The following is a 25410-nucleotide window of genomic DNA, read 5'->3' on the forward strand; positions in this document are numbered from 1 at the left end:
CAGGAGAGGGCCAGGGCTGGGGAGAGGGGAGCACATTAGCCTAATAAGGGCCATCTGGTGGCCATTCATTAACTTGACCATCCTTGAAGTCCCCGACCTGATATGTCATTTTTCACTTTGCAGAGAAATACGTTAGCTGACAAGACGAACTTGGGCCAAATTATAGAAGATAGAAGACAAGGTATGGAGGAAGAGGAGAAAGAAGGGAGAGAGAGAGAGAAAGAGAGGAGCGAGAACGGGTGGATTCAAGAGAGTACTGGAAGAGATAGTCAGAGAGAGAGAGAGAGAGAATGAATGGAGAGAGAACGGGTGGGTGGAAGAGATTACTGGAAGAGATAGTCAGAGAGAGAGAGAGAGAGAGAGAATGAGTGGAGAGAGAACGGGTGGGTGGAAGAGATTACTGGAAGAGATAGTCAGAGAGAGCGAGAGAGAGAGAGAGAAATAGAGAAAGAAAGACTGACAGGGAAGGAGAGAGAGGGACTGAAGGGAGAAAGGGAAGTCGATTTGGTGATAGTTTATTCACAGTGGGATGATCTGGAGATGTTGATGACAGTTCATAGAGCATAAAATAAAGAGGGTTTATCGTGAGACCGAGAGTGGCAGCAGTGTGTGTGTGTGTTGGAGGTTGCCTTGGTGCAATGGGAATTACTCCACCTGGTAAATGAGTGTCAACTCAGGTTATAAAGTTCACACTCCTATGTGATAGTCCCGCCATATACACACATACACACACACGTGTATGCATGCACACACACACACACACACACACACACACACACACACACACACACACACACACACACACACACACACACACACACACACACACACACACACACACACACACACACACACACACACACACACACACAGCAGTCTCTCTCTCTCTCTCTTTCTCTCTGACTTCTCACCATCATCACTATACAGATGTAGGATCTTAATTTGAGGCAGTTTGCTACAGTAGGAAAATAATCCTGCAGCAACAGCAAATGTGAATTATTATGTGGATTATAATTATTGGACATTTTTGTAGGAGTTGATACATTTTTCATTAGGGGAAATCAAGTAAAAAAATCCAAACTTTAGAAGTTCCTTTAAAACTCACATTTCCATCTCCTGCTAAGCAGGAAAATTGTCAGCAAAGTAATGATTACATCCTACTGTACATCTGGGAGTTGTGGTTTTAATCTAGCTGTCTCTTCATATTCATGAACTGGGCCGCACCTCAATCCCAAACCAAAACCAGACAGAAAGGTCGTATGCAAATATTCCCATTATATCTAATTAGTGAGTATTTAATGTGGATAAAACAGACTCCACCTCTGTTCCCTTCATGTGTAAATAAACATCTTAGATGATCTCTTATTTTAAAACATGCAGCTCTAAAATGGTTGATTAAGATCCTCTGATTCTCTCTTTGATCTTAGGGAGAATATCCATCATCATCATGATCATCATCCAAAACCTGGGTGTCCTCCCCTCCCCTCTCCATAGGCCTGTTCTTCCCTCTCTCTGTCGGCATGGTAATGGATGGCTGGGCTGTAAACTGAATGAGGGACTGTTTAATATGAGGCAGAACGGAACCATAATGGACACATGAATGGCATCATAACGACAGATGAGTGATTGTTTGTAGAAGTAGTAAAAGTTAAGGAGGATAAACTGTGGGATGCACAGGACTCGACGCCATTGTGATTTAGGCGATGCATCAAGCAAAATCACTAGGGGAAAGTGGTAAAAACAGCATATTTGTCAGCTAAAATCTGCAGCCAAATACCACTCCTGAGAGATCAGCATCATTGCAAAAATGGGAAATACTGGCATTATAAAGTATATATTATTCTCTTGTATAGGTTAAAACATAATGCAAGTATTTTTCAACCCAACTTTCATATGAAAAGTAGAAAACATAAAACAATATATTCATATCTCCCTCTGTCGCTGAACTGTGTTTGCCCAAGCTGTGCCGAGGACTTGGTGTGCAAAATGCCAAGAATAATTGTACCACTCATTCACCTGTTCTGGCCCTTGGGGACGTTTCTGTCTCTGTGCTGCATAAGATCTGTAATTACCTTCTCCTGCAGTAATGTAGGTTAGAGACTGTATCCGCTACATCAGACAAGGACAGTGTGTGTGTGCGTGTGTGCATGTGTGTGTGTGCGTGTGTGCGTGCGTGCGTGCGTGACAAGAACAGGGGAGACTTTTAGGCCATTCAAAGGCGGTTCCAGGAAACAGAACTTATAATCAAACTTGTCTTCCACATTGCCATGGTCCTTCAGTTAAGATGTTTAAAATAATTTTAATTGCTGAAAATAGGCCACAGACTTCATGAATTGCTCATAAAATGAGACAAACCGTCCAAAACATAGCTCTTTCCAAGCCCTGGAGCGTGCCCACACAACAAATTACCTAGCCAAGATACTGGACCGGCAGCCATGGTTATCCACCATATCATATCATTCTCATCAAAGATCAGAGACACCGGCCAGCCAGCACCATGGAGAGCCAGCATCATGGAGAGCCAGCACCATGGAGAGCCAGCATCATGGAGAAATAAATATAGTTATTCTTTTCTATTCTATATAAAAAAGCTTATTCTGACTGGTTGCCTGGTTGTGTGTTCGTAGAGATAGTCTGGACTGGAGCAACAATGCGGATGGCGTGTTGTCCTTATTTACCCGTATTAAAACTGTAGGGGCTGCCAATGACTGAGTTGTGAGAGGAGGGAGACAGACACACACACACACACTCTCTCTCTCTCTCTCTCTCTCTCTCTCTTCTGTTCTAGAGAAATACCCAGGAATGTTGCGCTAATGATGTTGCTGATGACCATCTCTGCCCTCATCTGTAGTTAACACGCAGCATGGCGTATTATCCTCCACAGCCCAGCTCACCCCATTACTTCTGTCTACCATTACATGATACATGCCGTACCTGAGCTACATCAAAGGGATCTTCCTGGACTTAGCCCCCAACCCACCTTTGAAGGTAAAATGCACACTAGTGAAATACTAATTCCCAATTCAAAGGGTTGTTTTCCCCTTTCCCACTTCAGTTTTAAAGTGGTATGGCTTCAATTGAAAACAGCAATATATATGTGATCTGTGAAGTGCATCACTTTGTTTACCAAGGGACAATAGGTGAAACATAAACTGAAACGGGTTTGTGTTTTTCCCATATCTGTTCAGCTATAGTATGCAGGATAGGTAGAGGACAGGCCTATTCATAAGAACAGGAGTGCTTGTCTCAACGACAGCTTTTATCATTGTTGACATGTGAGTACAAAGAGAAACCAAGGACTTACATTTCTCCCCCGGTGGTTAACAATACGTCATGCTGAGAATGAAATACAGCATGTTTGTATCAACCCACCCTTTGCACAAGTTTATTGCCAAAGGCCCAATATCAATTGAGATCCAATGTTCCCTACTTTGTTTCTGCTTGACACTTGTTACCAATCATTACAGACCCAGGAAGACCAACAAATTAGTTTATTTAGAAATCAACAAACACAAGGATATTAAATATGTTCTTGTAATTAGTTGAACTATTTACTACTGTACAATCTGTATGAATAGACTTGCTGAATTAGCCAATTACTCTGAAATGAGGAACACATTGAGAGACAGTTTGACAGCTGTTTTTCACTAAACCCTGCGACGATGGCCTTAACTGGAAGTCTACAGACACGACTCTTAACAAAATTAGATGTCTAATTGCCTCGAACCAAAGTAAGCGACATTTTAAACAACTGGAACTATTTGACTGTCAAAGTATTCAAACAAACACTGCACTCCTCCTCACGACTGAGAATTGAAACTGCTTGACATAAAGGAGAAACTCATCAGTTAAAACCTCTTAAACGTGAAGTCGACATATTTAGGGGACTTTATGAGAATGGTAGCCCCTAACCGCAAAAGCAGGGTGTCAGCAGAAAGCTGAGTGTCTTGGCTATTTATCTGTGCCTTAACATTTTTGGTGTGATTTACTACTATATATGGGCATACGGATGAGTAAGGGCAGGCCGAGCCGATGACCGCAAGATACCTACATTCTGGTTAGCGCTATGAAGCATTAATAAAATAAATAATTCACGCTGAAAGCCGGGACTCCACAGATCATGAGGATGTCTTATTTGTCTGCCTGTGACCTACTGTTATTGATCACCATTGATCACCAAAATGTTTATTTTACACAATGTTTTCAACAAACAGCAAACATCTTACAAGGTAAGCTTTGGTCTGTGTTTGAGTTATAGCTACATGGGGGGGGTGAAATGAATCCTTAGGTTGGTGGGAACAAATCTAGCCTATTGCCAATGTTATCTGGTGATGTATGACTTAATGGCAACATCGAATGTCCACCGAGTGGCTATATATTTGCACATGAAAACAATGATGAAAACACTTGGATATCCCCTGTATGTCTCCCGACACCACCACAATGTTTGAGAGAGGTTGGTGATGTAGACATTTCATTTTCATAGTGAACAATAGCTTTTAGCCATGTCCAGTGTGCAAAAACACTGCAATTACCACATTTGGACAGTTTGGAGAAGTTGAAAGGACACTTGAATGTACCCTGGACACACCATAACACCACCGCAATGTTTGATTGAGGTTGATATGGAAGAAATTGTGTTTTTAGACTGATCAAATAGCATTTAGGGATTGTAAATATGTAATATGTAATAATTCACAGACATATGTCACTTTGCAGAGGTGTTAGGGACACTTGGAAACGCCCCGTGACCACACCTGAAACCACTGCCTATTTCTAGTTGTTAGGTCTATCAATCCCATTTTTTCTGATATTGTTCACATGTTGTGGAAGCCATCTGATGTGTTCCCAGCTCTAATTCACTTATAGCTTGTCAATGAAAGATTACTGTCAAAATGAAAAAATACAAAAAACGGTTATTTTGTGTGTGCTTGATCTTGTGTATTCTGAACTATTAACTCCCATCGACCTCCGGATCCCTTTCCTCATAATCCTCGAGATGTCTTCTTTCCAAATAGACCAAGTTGTGGCGTGTCAGAATCATGTATTTACACATGAATAGCAGTTTTGGGTATGTCTATTTAGGTGGAAAACTAAGAGGTTATTTAAAGAGACAAGATTGTTTCTAAAATAGTAAAATGTCATGATAAGGTACTTTGTCACCACATAATAAACTTCAACACAACAAACCGATTGACTGTCCAACAGATAGCATAGGCCCTGCTCTGGTGTATCATCTGCTTACATTGTTTCAGGCCCAAGTTTGCTCAGTATATCGACGGTATCGGGTTGTTGACTCTCTGGTTGAGTACACATCTGGGCGACCTGATAAACAGGGCACAGGTACCCTGGCAACAGCAGAGCCCGAGAAACGGCGTGTGGCAACAGCGGAACGTGGTCTGTATGTACTCAGGTTGACAGGGCTCCGTAGACATGGCTGGGTAAAGATCGAAGGAACAACAGAGGCAGCATGCACTAGTTTACCTCATTTACACAGCCAATGGAAACCATTGAAACGTTCTAGTTATTTTTTGGCACTTGTGAATCTTTTATAATGCATTTAGTAAACCTTATTTTACTGTTGGATTAACTTGTAAAAACAATGCTCACCTTTAACACAATAATAACCTCTTTACTGCATTCTAGACTGTCTGTAATGTATTGTATGCCTTTTCTCATGTGCCTAAATGCCTTTATAACCTTATACAGCTATTCTGCAGAATGACATGATTTCCCTTTGAAGGCACCAGTACAAGTCCACTGTGTGATCAACTGTGATCTTCATCTTAGTTGACCCTGCAAAAAACACTGTGATATCCTCTTAGTTGACCCTGCAGCAACACTGTGATATCGTCTTAGTTAAGCCTGCAGAAACACTGTGATCTTCATCTTAGTTGACTCTAAAGCAACACTGTGATATCATCTTAGTTGACCCTTCAGCAACACTGTGATATCCTCTTAGTTGACCCTGCAGTAACACTGTGATATCGTCTTAGTTAACCGTGCAGAAACACTGCGATGTCCTCTTAGTTGACCCTGCAGCAACACTGTGATCTTTATCTTAGTTGACCCTGCAGCAACACTGTGATATCCTCTTAGTTAACCCTGCAGCAACACTGTTATATCCTCTTAGTTAACCCTGGAGAAACACTGTGATATCCTCCCAGTTAAGCCTGCAGAAACACTGTGATATCCTCTTAGTTATCCCTGCAGAAACACTGTGATCTTCATCTTAGTTGACCCTGCAGCAACACTGTGATATTCTCTTAGTTAAGCCTGCAGCAACACTGTGCTATCCTCTTAGTTAAGCCTGCAGCAACACTGTGCTATCCTCTTAGTTAAGCCTGCAGCAACACTGTGATATCCTCTTAGTTGACCCTTCAGCAACACTGTGATATCCTCTTAGTTGACCCTTCAGCAACACTGTGATATCCTCTTAGTTGACCCTTCAGCAACACTGTGATATCCTCTTAGTTGACACTTCAGCAACACTGTGATATCCTCTTAGTTGACCCTGCAGCAACACTGTGATATCCTCTTAGTTGACCCTGCAGCAACACTGTGATATCCTCTTAGTTGACCCTGCAGCAACACTGTGATATCCTCTTAGATGACCCTGCAGCAACACTGTGATATCCTCTTAGTTGACCCTGCAGCAACACTGTGATATCCTCTTAGTTGACCCTGCAGCAACACTGTGATATCCTCTTAGTTGACCCTGCAGCAACACTGTGATATCCTCTTAGTTAAGCCTGCAGAAACACTGTGATCTTCATCTTAGTTGACTCTAAAGCAACACTGTGATATCATCTTACTTGACCCTTCAGCAACACTGTGATATCCTCTTAGTTGACCCTGCATTAATACTGTGATATCATCTTAGTTGACCCTGCAGAAACACTGTGATATCATCTTAGTTGACCCTGCAGAAACACTGTGATATCATCTTAGTTGACCCTGCAGCAACACTGTGATCTTCATCTTATTTGACCCTGCAGCAACACTGTGATATCCTCTTAGTTAACCCTGCAGCAACACTGTGATCTTCATCTTATTTGACCCTGCAGCAACACTGTGATATCCTCTTAGTTGACCCTGCAGCAACACTGTGATATCCTCTTAGATGACCCTGCAGCAACACTGTGATATCCTCTTAGTTGACCCTGCAGCAACACTGTGATATCCTCTTAGTTGACCCTGCAGCAACACTGTGATATCCTCTTAGTTGACCCTGCAGCAACACTGTGATATCCTCTTAGTTAAGCCTGCAGAAACACTGTGATCTTCATCTTAGTTGACTCTAAAGCAACACTGTGATATCATCTTACTTGACCCTTCAGCAACACTGTGATATCCTCTTAGTTGACCCTGCATTAATACTGTGATATCATCTTAGTTGACCCTGCAGAAACACTGTGATATCATCTTAGTTGACCCTGCAGAAACACTGTGATATCATCTTAGTTGACCCTGCAGCAACACTGTGATCTTCATCTTATTTGACCCTGCAGCAACACTGTGATATCCTCTTAGTTAACCCTGCAGCAACACTGTGATCTTCATCTTATTTGACCCTGCAGCAACACTGTGATATCCTCTTAGTTGACCCTTCAGCAACACTGTGATATCCTCTTAGTTGACCCTTCAGCAACACTGTGATATCCTCTTAGTTGACACTTCAGCAACACTGTGATATCCTCTTAGTTGACCCTGCAGCAACACTGTGATATCCTCTTAGTTGACCCTGCAGCAACACTGTGATATCCTCTTAGTTGACCCTGCAGCAACACTGTGATATCCTCTTAGATGACCCTGCAGCAACACTGTGATATCCTCTTAGTTGACCCTGCAGCAACACTGTGATATCCTCTTAGTTGACCCTGCAGCAACACTGTGATATCCTCTTAGTTGACCCTGCAGCAACACTGTGATATCCTCTTAGTTAAGCCTGCAGAAACACTGTGATCTTCATCTTAGTTGACTCTAAAGCAACACTGTGATATCATCTTACTTGACCCTTCAGCAACACTGTGATATCCTCTTAGTTGACCCTGCATTAATACTGTGATATCATCTTAGTTGACCCTGCAGAAACACTGTGATATCATCTTAGTTGACCCTGCAGAAACACTGTGATATCATCTTAGTTGACCCTGCAGCAACACTGTGATCTTCATCTTATTTGACCCTGCAGCAACACTGTGATATCCTCTTAGTTAACCCTGCAGCAACACTGTGATATCCTCTTAGTTATCCCTGCAGAAACACTGTGATATCGTCTTAGTTGACCCTGCAGCAACACTTGCTGCAGGGTCAACTAAGAGGATATCACAGTGTTGCTGCAGGGTCAACTAAGGGGTCAACTAAGAGGATATCACAGTGTTGCTGCAGGGTCAACTAAGAGGATATCACAGTGTTGCTGAAGGGTCAACTAAGAGGATATCACAGTGTTGCTGAAGGGTCAACTAAGAGGATATCACAGTGTTGCTGCAGGGTCAACTAAGATGATATCACAGTGTTGCTGAAGAGTAAACTACTATGAAGATCACAGTGTTTCTGCAGGCTTAACTAAGATGATATCACAGTGTTGCTGCAGGGTCAACTAAGAGGATATCACAGTGTTGCTGCAGGGTTAACTAAGAGGATGTCACAGTGTTGCTGCAGGGTCAACTAAGAGGATATCACAGTGTAGTTGACCCTTCAGCTACACTGTGATATCCTCTTAGTTGACCCTGCAGCAACACTGTGACATCCTCTTAGTTAACCCTGCAGCAACACTGTGATATCCTCTTAGTTGACCCTGCAGCAACACTGTGATATCATCTTAGTTAAGCCTGCAGAAACACTGTGATCTTCATAGTAGTTTACTCTTCAGCAACACTGTGATATCATCTTAGTTGACCCTGCAGCAACACTGTGATATCCTCTTAGTTGACCCTTCAGCAACACTGTGATATCCTCTTAGTTGACCCTTCAGCAACACTGTGATATCCTCTTAGTTGACCCTGCAGCAACACTGTGATATCCTCTTAGTTGACCCTGCAGCAACACTGTGATATCCTCTTAGTTGACCCTGCAGCAACACTGTGATATCCTCTTAGTTGACCCTGCAGCAACACTGTGATATCCTCTTAGTTGACCCTGCAGCAACACTGTGATATCCTCTTAGTTAAGCCTGCAGAAACACTGTGATATCCTCTTAGTTGACCCTGCAGCAACACTGTGATATCCTCTTAGTTGACCCTGCAGCAACACTGTGATATCCTCTTAGTTAACCCTGCAGCAACACTGTGATATCCTCTTAGTTAATCCTGCAGAAACACTGTGATATCCTCTTAGTTGACCTTGCAGCAACACCGTGATATCCTCTTAGTTGACCCTGCATTAACACTGTGATATCATCTTAGTTGACCCTGCAGAAACACTGTGATATCATCTTAGTTGACCCTGCAGAAACACTGTGATATCATCTTAGTTGACCCTGCAGCAACACTGTGATATCATCTTAGTTGACCCTGCAGAAACACTGTGATATCATTTTAGTTGACCCTGCAGCAACACTGTGATATCCTCTTAGTTGACCCTGCAGCAACACTGTGATATCCTCTTAGTTGACCCTGCAGCAACACTGTGATATCATCTTAGTTGACCCTGCAGCAACACTGTGATATCCTCTTAGTTAAGCCTGCAGAAACACTGTGATATCCTCTTAGTTGACCCTGCAGCAACACTGTGATATCCTCTTAGTTGACCCTGCAGCAACACTGTGATATCATCTTAGTTGACCCTGCAGCAACACTGTGATATCATCTTAGTTGACCCTGCAGAAACACTGTGATATCCTCTTAGTTGACCCTGCAGCAACACTGTGATATCCTCTTAGTTGACCCTGCAGCAACACTGTGATATCCTCTTAGTTGACCCTGCAGCAACACTGTGATATCCTCTTAGTTAAGCCTGCAGCAACACTGTGATATCCTCTTAGTTGACCCTGCAGCAACACTGTGATATCCTCTTAGTTAAGCCTGCAGAAACACTGTGATATCCTCTTAGTTGACCCTGCAGCAACACTGTGATATCCTCTTAGTTAAGCCTGCAGAAACACTGTGATATCCTCTTAGTTGACCCTGCAGCAACACTGTGATATCCTCTTAGTTGACCCTGCAGCAACACTGTGATATCATCTTAGTTGACCCTGCAGCAACACTGTGATATCATCTTAGTTGACCCTGCAGAAACACTGTGATATCCTCTTAGTTGACCCTGCAGCAACACTGTGATATCCTCTTAGTTAACCCTGCAGCAACACTGTGATATCCTCTTAGATGACCTTGCAGCAACACTAAGTGTCAGTTTAGCCTCCCTCATTCCTGCCCACCTCACCCCACCGGCATAACCACGCAGATCACTAGGTGATGGCAAGACCAGATCATCAACATCCAAGGCATTGTGTTTAGTGCGTTGGTTGGGGCCGCGTTATTGGACGGGTTGCATCGGTATGGGGTCACGTGATTTAGGAGGGTGCGTTGGTATGATGGGTTCAGGGGTTCAGAGGCAAGGTGGGAAATCCAGGGGTGTATCTCCGACCTGTTTACAAGGTCAGGGGCGGCAGTGGTTAGGTGTGGCAGGTAGCCTAGTGGTTAGAGCGTTGGGCCAATAACTGAAAGGTTGCTAGATTGTATCCCCGAGCTGACAAGGTAAAAATCTGCCGTTCTGCCCCGGAACAAGGCAGTTAACCCTCTGTTCCTAGGCCGTCATTGTAAATAAGAATTTGTTCTTAACTGACTTGCCTAGTTAAATCAAAGAACAAGAAGCCATGTCACAGGGACTACATTCCTCAGACAGCTTGCTCCAGGGTAGCTAAATAGCACATTAGCATTTCCAGCAAATCCATTTAAACCACTGTCTCTGGCATTGGCAACAGGTGAACTTGATCTGTGTCTCAAACAATAGTCCTAAATAGCTTCCTATATCCTCCTTTGCTTAGTGGCCTGTTGACCATCAGCTGTAGAGTCGAAGATGGTACAGAATAGGAGTATTGAGACAATTTCCTTGTATTACTAAAAAGCTATTTGATAGGTGCTTAGCTCCAGTCAAAAGGGTGAGTCCCTTTACCTGAAACCCAGGCAAATACTCTCCAGCGTTAAGGTGAGATCCCCCCCCCCCCCCCCCCCCCCCCCCCCCCCCCACATGCAACCTCACATCCCTCAACACTGATGTGTGGCTGTGTAACAGGAACTGGCGTATCGGCTTCAGAATCAACAGCCCTGGTATGTGAGAATCACAGGCTTATGAAGGAGCCGGTCCTTTTCACGTGATGTCTACGGAGCCACAGGAAGCTGTTCCAACCCTTCTACACAACCCTTCTACAAGCTGAAAGGAATAGTCAGTCTGGGATGTCTATACCAAGTTGTACAGAGCTATAACTCAAACCCATGACCAAATATTCATAATACTGTTAGTCTCTAGCAACAACAACAAAAAAGAATAACAATTTGAAAGATGTCCTTTCCTACCTCTGTCTGGATGGTGTATGGGGAAAAAGTCCATTTCAGGCAGGACGATCTACCTATTAAGAAATGCCAGTATCAATTGAACTGTATTTTGTATCGGTTTACACACCTCCATATAGCCGGGTGGACAAAGTAAGCTAACGCAAGGTCATACTGGAGTGGTAATATTAGTGGAATAATATATTCATGGTCTACACTGGCAATGTGTTTAACAGAGGGGTTATGAATAGACAACAGGCACTTATCTATGGCCTTGGCCTTTTTCACTTCCTTTATGGCAACACCTTCTGAACGTACACCTTGATACATAATATTGACAAGATATCTGCTTAGTCAATTCACATAATGTAGACATTTTATTTGTATTTTTATGTATGATAAGCACACCTATACCGTAATGACTGCAGAAGTGTTCCAGTCTGTCCAACTCTAACTAATAACGTGTGCTCCCAAAGACTGCAGGAGATGTCCAGGGACATTTCCCCTAAGAAATGCTTTATAGCACCGACCCATAATTCACCATGGTAAAAATGCTTGGCACGTAACACTTCATCACTGAACAAGACATATCGCCCTGGTAACATCACCACGGATATTCTCAGGTGTGCAGCTCTCTGAAGTCAGTCTGTACCATGTGAAAAATGGACTGGTGAAAACGTTCATTAGTCACCCAAGCGTTGAGATTACGCCATTAATGCTGAGGCACCCTAAAAGGAAGCAATGTGGGTCATGAAAGGAACCTTGTACAGTTCAGTATCATTTTCAATCTAACCATAATATTCATTGATTATTTCCCAATTTTAGCCATTTTGAGATAAACATATAATATTTCTCTCAACCTATACTTGGTAAAATGAAGGTGAAAGTAAACATATTAGATTTAATGTTACACACTGTATTAAGGCATCCTATATCTGCTAAAATAAAGGTAAGGGGCAACATTCAGGTAAACAAATTTTTTAAAATTGTCTTAATAGGGCGTTGGGCCATAGGCACGCACACACACACACACACACACACGCACGCACACACGCGCAAACACACGCGCACACACACACACACACACCCCTTTAAACCCCATTACATCCTTTAAACCCCATTACACCCTTTAAAAGCCATTCCACCCTTTAAACCCCCTATTCTCCTTGAGGCCCCTCTTTCAAAGTCACAGATCTCTTATTTTATCTGTGGTAGCCAACATAATGGGCAACTGGCATTTTTATACATGACCCTAAGTATGATGAGATGTTAATTGCTTACAGTTTTTTGGTATCGCTTTGGTACAATTTTCAAAAAAAAATTCTCACATTTTGTTATGTTATAGCCTTATTTTGTTATGTTACAGCCTTATTCTAAAATGGATTAAATAAAACAAAATCCCCATCAATCTACACACAATACTCCATAATGACAAAGCAAAAACAGTTTTTTCGAAAACTTTTCACATTTATTACAAAAAAAACTGAAGTACCTTATTTACATAAGTATTCAAACCCTTTGCTAAGAGACTCGAAATTGAGCTCAGGTGCATCCTTTTTCCATTGATCATCCGTGAGATGTTTCTACGACTTGAATAGAGTCCACCTGTTGCAAATTCAAATGATTAATATGATTTGGAAAGGCTCACATAGTTGCCAGTGCATGTCAGAGCAAAAAAACAAGCCATGAGGTGGAAGGAATTGTCCGTAGAGCTCAGAGACAGGATTGTGTAGAGGCACAGATCTGGGGAAGGGTACCAAAAAAATTTGGCAGCATTGAAGGTCCCCAAAAAGACAGTGGCCTCCATCATTCTTAAATGGAAGAAGATTGAAACAACCAAGACTCTTCCTAGAGCTGGCCGCCCGACCAAACTGAGCAATCGGGGAGAAGGGCCTTGGTCAGTGACGTTACCAAGGACCCGATGGTCACTCTGACAGAACAGAACCAGTGTTCCTCTGTGGCGATGGAAGAAATTTCCAGAAGGACAACTATCTTTGCATCACTCCACCAACCAGGCCTTTATGGTAGAGTGGCCAAACGGAAGCCACTCCTCAGTAAAAGGCACATGAAAGCCCACTTGGAGTTTGCCAAAAGGCCCCTAAAGACTCTCAGACCATGAGAAACAAGATCCTCTGGTCTGATGAAGCCAGGATAGAACTTTTTGGTCTGAATGCAAAGCGTCTGGAGGAATCCTGGCACCATCCCTACGGTGAAGCATGGCGGTGGCAGCATCATGCTGTGGGAATGTTTTTCAGCGGCAGAGACTGGGACTCTAGTCAGGATCGAGGGAATGATGAATGAAGCAAAGTACAAAGAGATCCTTGATGAAAACCTTCTCCAGAGTTCTCAGGACCTCAGACAACCCTAAATACACAGCTAAGACAACACAGGAGTGGCTTCAGGACAAGTCTCTGAATGCCCTTGAGTGGCATAGCCAGAATCCGGACTTGAACCCGATCTAATTTCTCTGGATAGACCTGAAAATAGCTGTGCAGTGACGCTCCACATCCAACGTGACAGAGCTTGAGAGGATCTGCAGAGAAGAATGGGAGAAACTCCCCAAATACAGGTGTGTCAAGCTTGTAGCGTCATACCCAAGAAGACGGCTGTAATCGCTGTCAAAGGTGCTTCAAAAAAGTACTGAGTAAAGGGTCTAATTACTTATCAAAATGTGATATTTCAGTTTTTATTTTTTATACATTTGCAAACATTTCTAAAAACCTGTTTTTGCTTTGTGATTATGGGGTATTGTGTGTAGGTTGCTGAGGGGGAAAAAATGTATACATTTTTGAGTAAGGCTGTAACATAACAAAATGTGGAACAAGTCAATACTGATAGCCACCGTGCTTCTACACCTGCATTGCTTGCTGTTTGGGGTTTTAGGCTAGGTTTCGGTACAGCACTTTGTGACATCAGCTGATGTAAGAAGGGCTTTATAAATAAATTTGATTTACTGATTGATTGAATACTTTCTGAATGCACTGTATGTGGTACAATTTTCACAACTTGGTACAAAACTCCAAACTGGTCACACTTGTAGCGCAGCAGTCTTACACTCAAAACCAGTCATCACTCATACAAAAAAACATGTTATTTTTCAGATGTAATTGCAAATTAGATGTACTTTCTGTAATTAAATGTTAAAAATTAAATTAATGAAAATAAAATATAACGTTAGGCACACATTCATTTGCATCAATCCCGTCTTGAGCATTTGGCCATGAATTCTCATCCACATCAAACTGAATGTCCTCAATGTTCATGCACTGCGGAAAAAACCTTTTGGCATGGCGAATCCAAGCTTGACATTGGTCTGTAGTGATGTCGCCAAATGCCTCATCCATGGCCAGAAGGAGGGTGGCACTCTCATGGGGAAGGCGATCATACACCTTCCACCTCCATGCTAAAAGAAAATCCTCAATAATGTTGAGGAAAGGGGAGTATAGTGGTAGGTACAGGGTCACAAATTGGGGATGGGCCCGAAACCATACCTGAACCACCTCTGCAAGGTGGAACCTGATATTGTCCCGCACAATGACATAGGTGACCTCTTCACTTTGACAGGCCTGATCAATTTCATTGAGGAACACAATGTGATGTGCAGCATTGTAGGATCCAAGTAATGGCCTACGTCCTACCACACCATCTTCAGGCATACTGTAGCTGCTCACCAGGATATGTTTCACCACGTTGCCCAGGGACTTGGACGGTTGCACGTTGGCCGATGAGTTTTGGCCAGTTTGAAGCCAGCTTCATCAACAAAGACATACTTGTGATGGTTCACAGCAGCATCAAGCACCATCACCCTCTAAACATATATTTTGGTTAGTTATTTTTACAGTATAGTTCCAATATGATATTGTGAAGTAACATGTGCATCAAATAGTAACAGTAATACAGTATAAAGTGCTGTACCTCAACATACTCGGCCTGCAGTTGTTTCACCTGGTCGCTGTTTCTCTCAAAAGGCACCAGGTAAATGTGTTTCATAGATACCTGGTGCCTCTTCAAAATGCGGCCGATTGTTGGTAGGCTGATGGATGCCACATTGGCAAAGGTGTCATCATTCTCCTCAATGGCCTGCTTTATTTCGGACAGCTGTGTGTTGTTCCTGGTCCTCACCATTGCACCACTGTCCACTCCTGCTGGTCGGTAAGCACACGCCACGACCATCACCATAGGGTCTTCTATCAATTCTGAGGGTAGAACATAGGATACTGTCAATAGTTCATACTGTAACATGTTTTGTGAATTTACATATATTACAATATGTAATTTACAGTAAATGTAATGGTTAAACATGACATATCCTGCAGACTTACCGTTTTTTTGGTCGAAACATTCTGATGATGGAATTGACAGTTGATCTTTTCATATTGGGGTGATCTGGCAGCCTCTGCCATGGTAAGGCCTCTGTTTTCCACATGGTCAACGACGATGGCCCGGACTTGATTAGACACATCAGTTCCCTGCCGTCTGCCTCCCTCTCTCTGATGTCCACCTCTTTGACGGGGCCCATGCCAACCTCTTTGACCTCTTTGACAGGGCCCATGCCCACCTCTTTGACCTCTTTGATGGGGCCAGTGCCCACGTCTCTGACAAGCTCCTTGTCCACGAGTTCTTTGATTTCTTCCTCTCCTTTGCTGTCTATCTGCTCCATGTTGAAAGAAATATCAAGTGTTCACACACCCCTTTTATATGGTGACCAATTGTGGTTACCACTATGTGAAATCAGTTTGCAAAAACAAATATTCATTATGTATGGTTATCATGAATCATACATGTCATTTAGATGTTTATACTTTACAAACACACCATTTATTTCTGTAATTCTCAAAATCCATATATAGTAGACAAACAAGTTTAAGATCTATAGATTTACCTATAACGGTTAAGTGATTAACCATTAAGTTGAATTAAGGGATGATCTTACGTATTTAAACAAATAAGAAGAGAATCATATGAAAAGTATTATGAGTATTGCATTGTGAAAGACAATTACTTTATATGAAAAGTAATTGTCAATTAAAAATGCGCTTAAAGCTTTGAAAAAAAAACTGCCTTTTTGATGATCTATTTTGAGTTTTGTTCAAAGAGTTGTGAAATATGACCATACACTTGTGAAAAGAATACCAAAAATGAAGAAAAACAAACAAACTCAGGAACCACACATGTAAGCACCTGCTTTCAATATACTTTGTATCCCTGATTAACACAAGTGTTTCCTTTATTTTGCCAGTTACCTGTATAATAAAAGTTACTGTAACACACTGTATTTATAACAATCTCTGACAATAGAGTTTGGTCGTTCTAAACAGGATTACAATTTAGTGACACCCACACCCTGGGTTCCATTACTAGACTGATAGCAGGTTTGAAAGCGTGGAGAGAGCTGGCGTTTGATAAGTAAAGACGCCTGCTCAGAAAGGAACACAAATCGATGGCTGCTGTCTCTGGCTGGATCTCTGCATTGATTATCACACAGAAAGAGAAGCATCTGGGCCATGCAGGGAAACAGTAACCAGGACCAAGGTCAATATTCACCCAACCCTGCTACACCCAGCACACCTTACTGCAGGCTCAGGCCTATCCCAACCTTAACCCTTACCTTAACCACTCGGAATTAAGAGTTTTGTACTATTTTGCAATGTCTGCATTCATCAATTTAGCAAGAGGACAATATTTTGAATAATGTTGAAGTGTCATTTTATCGGTAACTACCAGTAACTCTAGTGCCCGAAATCTGGCGCTGTAGTCCTAAAACCTTAACCCACTCGGAATGAATGCCTAAACTTAACCGTCGAGTTGAGTTTCAGTTTCACTTATTTGTTGTTTGTTTGACTGACAGCTAACATAAATCAAAATATTCCGTAATTAAAATGGCCACACAGTGCATAATCTACAGACAGCACCACATACAGCCCCTCAGTGTTCGCTAGGCTACTTTGGCTCTTTATTGTTATTCACACATTTTTCTTATGTGTTTTACCTTTATCTTTACTCTGCATTGTTGGAAAAATACCCATAAGTTAGCATTTCACTGATAATCTACACCTGTTGTCTACGATGCATGTGACAAATAACATTTGATTGATTGATTGACAGTGCACAATAATACAGCCCCACAGTGCATATCTCTGTTACTGCCGTTATGCACAGGGTCTGAATTCTCTTTGGTGCTTGAGTTGTGCAGACTACACCCAGGTCCAGTCTAGCCTATAGTACACAGACTCTCTTCTGTTCGTTTCCACTACAACCCATAGCTTTCTAATGGCATCTCTTGAGTCCTTTTGTCTTTCTGGTATTTTTGTTCAAGAGGCATCTTCTCTCTTTATTCCTCCTTGGTCTGTTTCCCTTGGTAGGGTCATTATTAAGGGAATGTTGGTAAACACAACAGAACAACACAAAATGGATCGATATAACAAGTAAACAAGGATAATAGATAAGAATATGGTCAACAACAACAACAAAAAAACTCTTCTCGCAATACATTCTGTGAGACTCCATTCTGTGAGACTCCATCAACTAGATTCAGCCGTGGGACGATTATTTTCTTGAGCGGCTGGTCGGGGGGCCGGAACATAATTATAAATCATTTGTAGACTGCAAATTGACCTCAAGAAGCCCAAACAGATATCATATTTGACTAAAACATCACGTGTCTCTCTATCATGCGTGGGAATACTTGGGAACATATTAAAAAAAATTAAATCACTTGGAGATGATTTCCTGGTGTTGGTACAGTCTTTTGTCCAATAATGAAAATGAAAATAATATAACAATAATAATACTTGGGGGGCAAAAAAAAAACACCCGCTGGCCATCTTTGGCCCGGGAAACCACCATTTGGGGAACCCTTCTTTACACATTAAAACTACTCTTAACAAAGTTTAGAGCGAAGTGAACCAGTGGTACAGTCGCTAGCTAGCCATTAGCATTGTTTGCTAACAGAGCTGGGTTGTGTTTAATGATTCTGTGTGTTTAAGTCAGTGAGCAGATAGATTGCAGAACAGCAATCTAGTCGTTCAGTCTTTTCCCTGAACGACTACAGTCTATTTGAATTATCCACACAGAATGCACGCTGACACCTGAATGTATATTTAAAATGAGTCCCACTGTAGGGGACCTTGACAAAACCATGACTTTGACTGGTTTCATCAACACGTTTCTGGGGTGTAAATGTTGGAGAGGGCGAGGCAGTAACATCCTGGAGCTTCTTACATTGTTGTTGTAATGGGGCCTGCCACTCTTATATTTCCTCATCAACAAAGTCCAATGCCAGGAAACTACTATTTCCAAGATAATAGGAGTAAAGCTGATAGAGTTGATTATTCCATCGGAGGAAAGAGGCATACTAGTGTGTAATCTCTGCCACCATATGTTACCTGTGAGGGTTGAGAGGGCCAGCAGGTTTGGTATTCAACCTAATCCTGGGATTTGAATACAATTTGGTGGCTCCGTCAGGATTGCAACAGGGACCTTCACAGAAATTAAAATGAATCATTGAGCTTGCTGTAACTCGGCCAAACTACATTGTACTTTTTGTTCAACCGATAGTCGCTCCTGAGAAACATAATGAGTAAAAAATGGCCTTTACCAAATGCGATTTAAAGACCTGCCTAGGCAACTGACTTTGTGTTTTATAAAGATATAGCACACCATTGAAAACACATGGCTGTTCGAATAGTATGTCTTCATCAGGGAGTAGGCTGCAAAGTGGCAGTTATGGTCGGCCAAGCTGTAAAATGCGAAGATGGCATAAATACAGTAGTTATTGCCCCAATAAACACACAGTATATAAGCAGCTATTGTCTGGGGGTTTTCCATAACAAGGATCCAGGGAGAGTTGAATATATGTTATTGTAATCTCTTCCAACACTTTTTGGATGAAGTTCCACTAGAGATCCTGACATTTAGAGAGCAATACTCATTCAAACAACCTGTTTCTTTATGTACATTGCCATTGTGCCATTGTCATAGGCCAGGTACATTATCCTCACAGCATACACACTGATGGAACAAAAGGGAGAACACATCATAGGACATCAGGTAAGCCCTCCAACTAAACAAACAATGCTAAAGGTAAAACTTCAAGTAACCCAAACTTTTAGAGAAACTAAGAAAGAAAGAGATCCTCAGCAGGAGGTGAGGTTTGGATTTTCCAGGTTATGGATGAACTGTCTAGTATCTGACAAGACCCACTTTATAAACTTTGAACACAGGCTCTCAGGTAGTCGTCGATAGCTGTTAATATTTAATTCACCCTCCCTCCCCCACAATGCATTTCACTGAAACAAATCTTTACCGGATTGAATTCAAGATAAATAGCATTCAAATTTCACTGGGGCTTATAGCATTCTCCATTATTAGCCTTTCCCAAGGTATTTAAAGGTCTTCGCATCAGTTTATGTTTGTGCTTGGAAAAACTATTTACTACTGTTTGTGTCCTTAAAGTACATGCACATTTTTTGTATTATTATTGCAGCTTGTTCACTGTTGAATTTTCAACTGAGGAACAAGCAATGATCAACACAGTTGTCTCAACTTATTTCTTAAACTTTTATTCACTTAAATTTGTCCAGTGTTAAAGCGACAAGAAAACATTTAGAATGTCCTTTTGTGGGATCTTATTACACTATAGTATACTGTAGATGTTAACCGATATTCTTTGATGCCAGCACGTTGCCAATACTGAGGAAACTCAAACTGTGCAACCAAAAGAGAAAAATAAACCAGTGAAAGAAAATAAATAACAAAAACAAAAGCTGAACAAGTCCAAAACATTTCTTCTGCTTTTTAATTTTCATCTGGAGTAGATACAGTAACAAGTTGCACTTTAACACTGTTCGGCAAATAGTACAAAATAATTATTACATGTATTTTTTGCTCTGTCAAGAAAATAAATTGTAAATACACTGATGATTCTCTAAGCACTTTGTCAGCTCAAGTGAACACTAAGCTCTTTGACCAAGGTCTCAGGTAATGCAGATGTCTACAGGTCAAATAAGTACACAGGTAGTCTGGCTATCTTTTGGAGAGGGAGGATATGGGGCTATTACACATGTGCGTCACTAACACCGGACAAAAAAAATCTTTCAACCGACAAGGGTTACAGAGTAACGTTCACAAAAGCACAGGTCAGTGGACAGAGGGGCTGGGTGGGACTGATGGGAGGGGACAGGTGAGGAATATAGGGAGAGAGATATAGAGAAGGATGGAGTGGGAGACAGACAGAGAGAGAGAGAGAGAGAGAGAGAGAAAGAGAGAGAGAGAGAGAGAGAGGTAGATAGAGAAAGAACAGAAAAGGAAAAAGAGAGAGCGAGAGACAATTGTATTTATTTAACTAGGCAAGTCCGTTAAGAACAGATTCTTATTTACAATGACGGCCTACACCGGCCAAACCCAGATGATGCTGGGCCAATTGTGCGCCGCCCTTTGGGACTCCCAATCACGGCCTGTTGTGATATAGCCTGGTGTCTGTAGTGATGCCTCTAGCGCTAAGATGCAGTGCTTTAGACTGCTGCGCCACTCGGGAGCCCAACAGAAAGAGAGCGAGACAGAGAGAAAGAGAGAGGGCGACAGAGAGATGAGAATAAGAGAGAAAGAAAGCAAGAGAGAGAGAGAGAGACAGACAGACTGAGAGAGAGAGGTGGGCAAGATTTTTGATCTCCGGATCAAAATCCGGATGGATTTCCTTATATCCACAATGCACTGACAGCAAAGAATGCTTACATTTCCTTTTTTATTTTCCCTCTGCCTCAATTTCTCTAGTTAGGTTTTATTTTTCAAACAGCCTGTCTGTCCACCCTTCAGCAGCGGTAGGGACAGTTCTATGGAGTTCTTCGTCAGTCAGTCAGTCAGTCAGTTCAGCCCAGAAGCAGTTCAGTCCAGCCAGCACCAAACCCCAAAGCACCCTAAGACAGGGGCAGCTAGCAGCTGCTGGCCTTGCTAGCTAGAGCTTGCTGTCGCTTATTGGTCGCAGCTGCCGTTGCCGTGGCGATAAGAGAGGAAGTGAACAAAGTGTCTGTCATCTCCAGTCCCTCCTTTTGACAGTTAGGGGGAAAAGTCTCTGGTATGGCTTAGGTCACTGGTGTCTGTTGTTTGACTTGTTTGACTTTTTATGAAGCAAATGCTCAAGTTAAACTCTTTTTAAATATCTGGTATTTATTTTTCTTTATTGATTTCATTTTTTTAAACTCTCATTTCTATATATACTTTTATTTTTTTACTCAAATTAAAGTTTTGCTTTCATTCTGGCACATTCCCTTATAGACAGCGTGTGTCCTTGCTGTGTCTGGTGGACAGCTAGTACAGTACAGTATAGTAGACTAAGCTCATGGTCGTTGTAGATCTGGTTGTTGTTGTTGTAGAGAAGTTGGTAATTGGGTAGTTTGCTCCAACAGTTCAGTGTAGACCGTGTAGGCCTCTGGTTCTCAGAGCAGGGCGGGCCTGTAGGAGGCCTCTCTGAGCAGCGTCGAGCCCAGCAGGAGCAGCAGCAAGGTGGAGAGTGGTGTAGACGAGAGGGCGGCTTGGCCCGAGTCGGGCCCACCACAGCCCCCCAGCTCCGACTCACAGCGGGGTTTCTCACACAGCAGGCCCGTGAATGCTGCGGTACACTGGCACCGCAGGTTGTTCAGACACACACCGCCGTTCTGGCAGCGCAGGAGCTCGTTGTCACACACTCGGGCTGAGAGAGAGATGGAGAGATATGTGAGACACATACACACACCTGGAGCAGAGTACTGTGCACTGCTCACTACCCCGACTTGTTATGTTGATTTACAACTCGTACTGTTATCTGAGCTGATCTCCACTCTAGTGAGCGCAATAAGAAAGGGATAGTCAACGAGGGGCTATGTGTTCTTTGAAAAATAATGAACGACATGGAAGGTGTGTTCCACGAATCGCCAGCAGAGTGGAACTGACCTTCCACAGAGTTTTGTTATTTTCCAGAGAACGCATAGAGCCCCAAGTTGACTATCCCTTTCATACCATGGCTATAATTTAACACATTTGCCGCTAGAAATGTTTTCATTTGCAGGTAAAAATGTGTTCAACATCCACTGAAGTAGCTAGCAAGTTTGCTTAGCATTAAGTTGAATTATGCATTTGAGCTACTTTGCAGATCAATCATGACTATGACAGTAACGCATCACATGCAGCACAACCAGTGCAGTAATAAAAAAGAACATTAATGAATGTCAGTAATTTATACTGGTTAGTAAAAAACAACAACAAAAACAAAATCTCACTGATGTGTAATTTTAGTCAAAAAAGAAAAAAGAACATAACATCAATTTCAAACCATCCGATTCCCACAATATTGACGACAGGATAAGAATGGTAGAAGAAGACTATAATCTCATTATTACCAAACATTTTTGGCCAGACATTTATTCTGACCATGCTGTTGTGGCACAGTTGTCACACTGCCAGCTGGTTGCATTGCAGTAAGGTAACAGTTTCATTCCCAACATGATTTTGTCAAATACGTTCTACAGTTCATGTCAACTCCTGTTGTAGTGAATACAACTGGTTGTTGTGTTGGTCAAAATGAAGGGCTGGTCTTTCAGCACTATCTATGAAATTCTTACATGAATAATTTTCTTCTTCCAATTTCAAAACAGGTAACTCCATTCTATAATAGATAGAGAAACTAAAATAAACTAAAAGTATTTGTAACATTTGCACGCACTATGCAAAATTGAATTATTTATTACAATTCTAGGTTATCAGTCCACTTCTAAAGACAATTCATATATTTTTTGCATAACGCACTTGATCATTGTGTCTTTCTCAAACGTTCCTCCCCAATCTGAATGTGTTCCTTTTATCATTCCCATTACATTAATTACCAAAATGGTGAAGGGGCCATTTGTCATGCGTCATTTTGCAGTGATATACTAGGATCCCACTGAAGGGTCTACACCACGTGATGAATCGTAGCTCGGCACAAAGTTTCTCACAGCCCGTGGGCATTTCCAAAACACTGAACTGACTTTATATGAGTTGAGTTGAGAGTTAGGTGGGAATGGGTATATTTAGAGCCGGGGACACCAAGGCCAGTCTATTCCCATCGGAGCTTAGCTGTCAAGCAAGCTGCAGGCAAACAAACCAACAAACCCAACCCAGCACAGAACTAACAAACCAACCGATGGAGAGAGACAAATAAACAGTGAAAAACAAGCAGGCTAGGGCCAGACCACCTCAATGCAGCACAACAAGAGAGAGATGGAGCTCATTTGGCCTTTTCATGAAAGGGGAAAACAATGTGACAGTTGAATGTTCCCCCCCTGAAATATTTTGAAAAGCAAATATTACAAGAATAACTGACACTGATCCTTCCTCACACTTCTTTTCATATCCACAGCTGCAGGTATGAACTTTTGTTTTTTTTTAAATGTCTTTAAAGCCTATATTTGATTTAGAAATAGTCTGTTCAACCCAACAGGGTTTAATGGACCGGTACACTGTCAAAAGACTACAAGTCCCAGACTCCAATCATGGGTTTGTGTTCGTCATCAAGCATGTCCAACAAAGTTTTTTTCCTTTACAATGCTAATGAATCTTTTCCCTGTAAACTATCAAGCAACTGTTTACTATCATGGACGTGAAAAAAAGAATGAGACAGAAAAGACCTGTTAACGACTATTAACGCAACGTTACCAAGGCAATCCTGAAATGGACGGCTTGATATTAACAGACAATTTGACACATGACAATGACATCACTTTTATGAGTCAGGAATCTTTTGTTTTATCCTCTGCACTGTCTGGTTCAGCAAATACTATCAGGGAAACAGGCAGGCAGACCAACTTGGTAATGGGGTGTGCGTTCCCCTCAAGATCTCATTGAGAGTAATCAAGTGAATTAATTAAAAAGACATGTTTTACCCCTAGGGTCCCTGAAGTAATCCTGACATGGACAAGACTCTATTAATTAAACATCAACCTTTCGTTTTGTCCATACATTTTTATCTCCAATTGCCCTTTGCAAAAATATGATTATTTTGCAAGAGGGGCCTTATTGGTTTTGCCCTGACAAAGGATGGTGTGTGCATATTAATTCTCTATCTACAGGCAATGCATTCTGATGAGACTTGTAGGTCCTAGAAATATGTTATTCCTACCACGTAGATAATGCTTCTTACTGATACTCTAATAATACAACAGGGTTTGGATTAAGGGCCAGAAATGCAGTGGAAGGAAAAGAGCAGCCATTAACCACTGAACCACTTAACACTGACAGATCAATACCAAAGTGTTACCAGAGAGTTGGTAGAAGAGGGAGGAGAGCAGTAATGGTGACAGTTAAATGAAGTGATGGTAAACTTGGACAGAGTTCTAAAGACTACATTAGTCAGACTAAAAGAGGTGGGATAGATTCTGCTTTCTGTGTTGAGAGGCCTGACCTGAAAATAATTCATTCTAGCTGCAGGAAGTTACTTTTTTTAGTTTTTCTATCCCTGTCTTCCTGGGGAAGGCTACTCTCTTATATATCTCTCTATTTCTCTCTCTCTCTCTCTCTCTCTCTCTATATATATATATATATCTTTCTCTCTCTTTTCCCTCTCTGTCTGTCTCTCTCCTATGCCTCTCCCTCCCTCCTCTGTCTCCCTGTCCCCTCATGCCCTACCAGGGTGCTGAGCCCAGGAGATGTTGCCTTCCTACCTGTGATGTTTTACCCCTGGGAGAGTTCCTGGTCCACCTTGGACACGCATCTCTTTGTGTCTCTGTTACCTTCACATTGTCCCACTGCTCACAGCACAGGCTTAGGGGTTGGAGCTGAGCTACACTAAGTAAGGATACAGTTGTTCCAATAACTCTATCAGTGGCTATACAAAATGAGGGAGGACAATTGTTTTTTTAATGAGCATGGCCTTATTTATATTTTGGTCATTCGTATTTAATTCATCCAG

The 25410-nt window shown here is 41.9% G+C and overlaps 1 protein-coding gene across 5 annotated transcripts in view; it reads right to left on the bottom strand.

Moving 5' to 3' along the window:
• Nucleotides 1–21284: 21284 nt before the first annotated feature.
• Nucleotides 21285–25410, bottom strand: part of LOC110536586 (netrin-G1-like) — a 262918-nt gene continuing 258792 nt past the window's right edge. For all 5 annotated transcript variants that reach the window (XM_036935168.1, XM_036935167.1, XM_036935169.1 and 2 more), the window contains one exon: nt 21285–22179. In XM_036935168.1, the coding sequence (XP_036791063.1) occupies nt 21926–22179 (254 nt within the window). In that variant the 3' untranslated portion in view covers nt 21285–21925. The remainder of the gene's footprint in view (nt 22180–25410) is intronic.

The sequence above is a fragment of the Oncorhynchus mykiss genome, chromosome 11 (genome assembly GCF_013265735.2).
Source record: "Oncorhynchus mykiss isolate Arlee chromosome 11, USDA_OmykA_1.1, whole genome shotgun sequence".
Taxonomy (NCBI): Eukaryota; Metazoa; Chordata; class Actinopteri; order Salmoniformes; family Salmonidae; genus Oncorhynchus; species Oncorhynchus mykiss.